Source organism: Hibiscus syriacus, unplaced genomic scaffold (assembly GCF_006381635.1).
Source record: "Hibiscus syriacus cultivar Baekdansim isolate YM2019G1 unplaced genomic scaffold, ASM638163v2 tig00110729_pilon, whole genome shotgun sequence".
Lineage (NCBI taxonomy): Eukaryota > Viridiplantae > Streptophyta > Magnoliopsida > Malvales > Malvaceae > Hibiscus > Hibiscus syriacus.
Genome location: NW_024062843.1, coordinates 926,945 through 933,636, shown reverse-complemented (window position 1 = coordinate 933,636; position 6,692 = coordinate 926,945). Strand labels below are relative to the sequence as shown.

The following is a 6,692-nucleotide window of genomic DNA, read 5'->3' as shown; positions in this document are numbered from 1 at the left end:
TGATGGAAGTAAACCCGAGCACCTATAAATGAAGAGCCTGAGTTATTCAATGCGCCACCACTATCTCCACCGTCCGTGCACCGTTACTCAAACTGCGTCAACATTGTCAAACCAAACCTTTACTGATCGTCCCCTCCAAGGTCGCCTACACCATAATTTCACTCCATGCTGACAGTGGCCTCTTCCTCTTCTTCTCGACCATGATACGCAACGCGTTCGGTCGTACCTTCATTTTCCATGCATTCTGTTGAAACCAATAACGGTCTTGAGTTTCTCATCGCATCATCGGCGTTTCCTTCTGATCTCCAGTCTGTTTTCGCTCTCCTTTGTTTTTTCCTTCTACTGATATGGATTGGAGAAAGCTTTTCGATTGTCAAACAAATCAAGAACTTTACTTTTTTTCCCCAAATCAGAACAACAAAACCCTTATTGTTCAACCTCCTCCTGAGGTCTTCGAGGCTAGAATGACAGAGTGGAAGACTTCTCTGGTAGGGCAGTTCCTTGGTGCAGCCCCAAATTTTATCACTCTACAACAAACCATCAAAAAGCTTTGGAATCATCAATCACAAGGGGCTCAAGCACAGGTAAGTCTCGCTGGAAATAACCTGTACATTTTCTCATTTAGCTCTATATCAGCTAGAGACTGGGTCCTAGATAATGGCCCTTGGCATGTTCTTCATAAACCTTTAATTCTTAGGAAATAGGAACCCAATCTCCAAAGACTAAATTTTGATTTATCAAGACTGCCACTTTGGGTTCACCTTTATAATAATCCTCTTGAATTGTTTTCAAAGGAAGGCCTTAGCTATATAGACAGTTCCCTAGGAGTACCTCTTTCAATGGATTCAATCACTGCTTCCAAATCTAGGTTAGAATATGCTAAGGTTTGAACTTCCTGAAACTGTTGAAGTAATGCTAGCCAATGGTCCTACAACTACTATATTTGTTAATATTCCTTGGTTTCCTAATAGATGTAGGAGATGCAACACGTTTGGTTACTCTGATAAAGGATGTTTAGTCAAAACATCCTCTGCCCCTACTATTACTAAAATCTGGAGGATAAAAAATAATCACAATGAAAACTCTGATCTTAAATCTCAAGAAAAATCATCTCTGCAAATTCTTTTGTCTGATCCTTCCCTTCAAAATTCACTGCCAGATGTTATCCCTTCAAAAGATCAGACTGCTTCAAATGGAAAGGAACAAGTTAATGAACCTGGAAATAACAATCCTATACAAAAGGTTCAACTTTCTAAAAGTGACTCTCTTATTCCTATAGATTTGTTAATTGAGGATAATAAAGAACAGTCATCTGAACCTTCATTTTCTGAAGTCCTAGTTAATGGTGAACAACCTCCTGAAACTGCTTCCATAACAAATAATTCTATAATTAATCCTAAAAGAGGTAGAAGTAGACCCCTTAAGAACACAATAAAATATGCTATAAGAGGTTCAGCAAATAGATTTGAAATCCTCTTCACAGTGGATGAATCTTCTCCTTCTTCTGAGATTCAACCCAGGAAAGCAAGAACTGCTGCTGCTGGGGTTGCTAAACTAATCAAAGAGATCAAGTCTAAAAAGAAAGACCATATTAATGAGATCAAAAGTACCCCTAGAAAAAATATATAGGGCTCTTCCTCCTCTATTTCTCAATGATCATTTCTTTCTGGAACATAAGAGGATTCAATAATCCTCAAAAACACATTAAGGTCTTGAATAGAGCTAAACTCTATAATGTTGATGTTCTATGTCTGTTAGAAACTCGGGTCAAACCTGAAAATTCTGATAAAATCTTTCATAATATTTTAGGGAGCTGGAATATCATCAATAACTATGATTCTGCTGTCAATGGCAGAATCTGGCTTCTCTGGAAAATAGGCATTGGTCTCACTCATTGCTACTCTACTGATTAAAGTATCACTGTTAAATACCTTAATAATAACACTTCTTTCATTATCACTGCCATTTATGGTAGTAATAGTGGTTCTCAAAGAAGATCTCTTTGGCAATATCTCAAAATTCTTGATTCCATGTATAGTTCTCAACCTTGGATTCTGTGAGGTGATTTCAACACCTACCTCCATCACAAAGAAAGCTCTGACTCTCACCTTCTTGGTCCCTACTCTACAACTGATATGCTTGACTTTCAAGAAATAGTTCAAGACCTTTCTCTACAAGATCACCCATTTTTTGGCCCCACTTTTTCTTGGAGCAACAAACAACAAGAAATTTATCTTGCTAGAAAACTGGATAGGGTGTTAATCAATCCTCCTTGGGATTCCTCTTTTCAAGGATCTTTTGTTGAATTTCTTTCTCTAGGTCCCTCTGATCACAGTATGGCCATGGTCTGGACTTCAAAAGAAACTCAAACCAATATACCAAAGCCATTCAAATTCTTTAATTTCTAGACCAAACACCCTAATTTTCTTGACGATGTTCAATCCTCTTGGCAACTTCCTACTCAAGGCAACCCGTTGCAGAAACTTTTCCTTAAGCTTAAACGTTTAAAACCTTGCTTGAAGAAGCTTAAGAGAACTGAGCTGGAGCATATTCAAATTTCTATTTTAAATGGGAAGAATTCTATTGAAAAAGAATTAACTATTCAAAAGGAGCTTTTTGTTCTTGAAGAAAATGAGTTCATGTTCCTTAAGAAAAAAACAAAGGTGAGGTGGATTAAAGATGGTGACAAATGAACTAAACTTTTTCACACTACTATTGCCTCTAAATTCAAAAGACACCATTAGGGTTCTTATTAACAATGAGGGTAAAAGACTTGAGTCCTATGATGATATGGCTAATGAGGTCATTGATTTCTTCAAGAATCAATTAGGAACTTCTGATCCTAATGTTCTTCCTAATGATTCTTCTTCTTGAAAAATATGCTTCATTTTTCTCTTCCTACTGAGACTACTTATGAGCTTACCAAAACAGTTTCTGCTGAAGAGATAAAAGAAGCTCTGTTTAGCTAAGGCAATGAAAAAGCCTCAGCCCTGATGGTTTCACTCCCATGTTCTTCAAAAACTATTGGTATGTGGTAGGGGAGGATATTATCAATGATGTTCTATACTTCTTTCAAGAGGCTAAAATTCCCCCTGCTTTCAACTCCACCATTATAGCCTTGATTCCTAAAATTCAAAACCCTAGTAAAGTCAAAGATTACAGACCCATCTCTTGTTGCTCAGTGGTATACAAAATTATTACTAAAATCCTTGTTAAAAGACTTTCTTTGTTGTTGCCTGATCTCATTACCCTCAACCAAACTGCTTTTATGAAAGGAAGATCTATAATGGATAATACTCTTCTTGCTCAAGAATTGGTGAAAGGCAATGGAAGGAAAAACATTTCTCCAAAGGCTGCTATAAAAATTGATCTTCTAAAAGCCTTTGATTCTCTCAATTGGGATTTCATTTCCTCTACTCTCTTTGCCATTGGTCTGCCACCCACTTTCATAGGATGGATTGAAGCTTGTTACAAAAAAGCTAGATATTCCATATCCTTTAATGGAACTTTAATATGATTTTTTCAAAGGTCATAGAGGTATTAGGCAAGGAGACCCTCTATCTCCTATTCTTTTTATGATGGCTATGAACATTCTCTCTAAAATCCTCAATCTTGCTGCTGCCAGAGGTATCTTTGGATACCATCCAAAATGCAAAAAACTAGGTATCACTCATCTCTCTTTTGCTGATGATCTTTTGATTTTTTGCAAAGGTAATCTTGAGTCTATTGTTGGTGTTACCACTGTTCTAAACCACTTTTATACCTTGTCTGGTCTTAATCTTAATATCAATAAGACTGAATTTTATGCTACTGGTATTTTTGTCGGAACCCTAGATTCTATCAAATCTGCCACTGGTTTTAAACAAGGATTTCTTCCTGTTAGATATCTTGGTGTTCATCTGGTTACTAGAAAACTTACTGAAACTGATTGTATGCCTCTCATTGATAACTTCACAATTGGTCTGGAAAACTTTTAAGCTATGCAGGACGCCTTGAGCTTATTAAAATTGTCCTCTATAGTGTTGTTAATTTTTGGTGTCAACAGTTCCTTATTCCCCAGAAGGTTATCAATCGACTTGAACAGCTATGTGCTCGTTTCCTTTGGAAAGGATCTGATAAAGCTGCAAAGGGTACCAGAATTAGCTGGAACAAATTATGCTGCCCCAAATCTGAAGGAGGTCTGGGCTTGAAAGATCTTAGCTCATGGAATAAGGCTTGCATGGTCCAACTCATTCGAAAAATCCTTACAAGTAATGGTTCCCTGTGGGTTGCTTGGATTCACTGTTATGTTATTAAAAACAGTGGATTAAGTGACATCAATGGAAGTTCTTCTTTAAGATGGAGCTTTAGAAGACTTCTTAAACTTAGAACAGAGGCCCTCCCAATCATTTATGATGGAATCACTAAAACCTCTGCCATTTGGGATGAACTAAGGGAGCATAGAGATAAAGTTCCATGGCAGAAAATGCTCTGGTTTCCTCTCCATATTCCCAAACAAAGCATTATTTCTTGGATGATTATTCTTGATCGTCTTCCTACTCGTGATAGACTTTTCAGAATGGGAATCACTACTGATCAGATATGTATCCTTTGCAATGTTGAACCCGAATCCAGAAATCATTTGTTTTTTTAATGTGCCTTTGCTTCTACTATCTGGAACTCTATCATGTTTCTTACCAACTTACGAGATACTCACAGGACTTGGGATGCAAGAATTGAATGTGCTGCTCACAAATGGAAAGGAAAATCTTTACTTTCCATCATCCTAAGAATCGCTTGGAACACTTTTAGCTACTTGATTTGGGAGGAAAGAAACATGAGGATTTTTAAAGGTGGATCAAGAACAACAGACCAAATTCTTAAGTTTGTCAAGGAATTTGTTCGTATTCAGCTTAGTGATAAAGATATTAATAGAATGGATCATATAAACTCTAATCTTTGAAGTAATTAGGGTCTCGACTAATGATTTTTTTTCTTTTTTTTGTTGTAAAAAGGGGTAAATTTCTACTTCTTGGGGTGCCTGTTATTTGTTGAACTTTATTCTTGGATAATAAAATCTTACTTATCTAAAAAAAAAAATAACGGTCCTGAGGTAAATTTTGAACATTCGAGCGTTACTATTGTATCACTCTTATTTTGGCTTTACAGAAGACTTCTCGGTAGATTATTTCGCAAAACAACCTGACACGAAACCATTACATCAATATCATTCCTGGCAGCATTCATCCCATAACATGCATCGAGTTCAAACGTCTTTCCATCACCTCCAGGCAGCCTACCATCGGCATCAGAAAATCCTAAGCGAAATTGGTGTGGTTGATCATATGCAGTCCCATCTGAGGAGTGCCTAAAATGTTTTCTCCACTTCGAAAATGAACAGCTGGTTCGTTTCGAGGACATTCGACATCATCCATTCAGAGTCTGTAAGTTTATCCCAAATTGAACCCTCGAAAATCTTTACATTCAAGATGTTGTTATTGCGTACTTTGCTGTAATTTGTTGGACTTTCTTTTCACAAATTAAAAACGACATCTTTTAAGAAATGGTTTTTGAGTTTTATTCAACTTTCTCGTTTACACAGTCGTGATTTATCACTGTCGAGTCTCCTGGTGTTGTTTCATTTCGTTTGTGTGGAAATCAATTTGTCATGTCTATTTCTGATTTTAATTTTGCAATGGGATTCGGGGGGATGTCACGAATCTAGATTATTTAACGGCTTTGACTGATATGCCCAATGACTTTGATGCTAATTCAGCCTATTTCTTTCTCACCAGTTTCGTCAACCAGCACTTTGATCCTCGCTCAACGAAGGCTATCAACATTCACGACCCGACGCTGCACTACATTCACAAGTTCCTCGCCTACAATTATTTCGGTAGGAATGATTCTTCTGGCATTCTAAGTAAGACTGAGTTATTTTTTCCTTTGGTGTATATTCACTTGAAGAAAGGTAAACCTTGGTTTTTGGTTCGCACGACAATTTAATATCGTCATTCGATCTAATTTCCCTCTAATACTTGGTCCATACATAACTCATTTAGTCACTTGTATAGATAATTTTAATGTTGTGGATTATACTTACGCATTCTATGGATGGACTAGATGAGTGTTGTTTGGATTCCATGGGCTTGCTTGCCAGTACCCCTTCACGCCATACCTTGCTCCGACAGGAGTGATGACACTGAGAACCAAACCGGTTTTCACTCACCGGAATGTACTACCACGCACTCCACCACCACCGCATCCAAATTTGCAAAACCAAGTGCCTAATTTTACCGAGCGCTTCCATTCCTTTGAGGTGAATATTACAGAAATCCTCTCATATCTCTGCCCTAGCAGTTGTCATGGTCGCGGTTGCCCGTAAACATGGTGGTACTCTTTACCCTTCTTTTTTGTGCTGTAATTTTTCTTCCGTATTAGGGCAATAAGATTAAGTGAGGGGTAAAGATTGAATCAAATTCCATCTACTTGTCTTTTTATTTGTTTGATTGCATGTTTGATTGAATGGGTTGGAAGCTTGTTTGAATTTTTTTCCTTTCCGTCGATTATCTTTAGCATGTTGTGATTGTTTAAACTCATATAAATATTTTGAATTTAAACATTCTTGATAGTTGAATTGCATAAGCATGAATTTAATTAGAGGGTCGTGTGACATACCTTGATTTTGTTTGTTGAAATTTCACCTAGCTTGA

The 6,692-nt window shown here is 37.1% G+C and overlaps 1 protein-coding gene across 1 annotated transcript; it reads left to right on the top strand.

Moving 5' to 3' along the window:
- Positions 1-3,286: 3,286 nt before the first annotated feature.
- On the top strand, positions 3,287-4,633 carry LOC120139152. Its single transcript, XM_039154469.1, has 4 exons — positions 3,287-3,431; positions 3,529-3,627; positions 3,712-3,902; positions 4,046-4,633. The coding sequence occupies exons 1-4, from the start codon at positions 3,287-3,289 to the stop codon at positions 4,631-4,633; spliced, it is 1,023 nt and encodes a 340-aa protein (XP_039010400.1).
- The last annotated feature ends 2,059 nt before the right edge of the window (positions 4,634-6,692 follow it).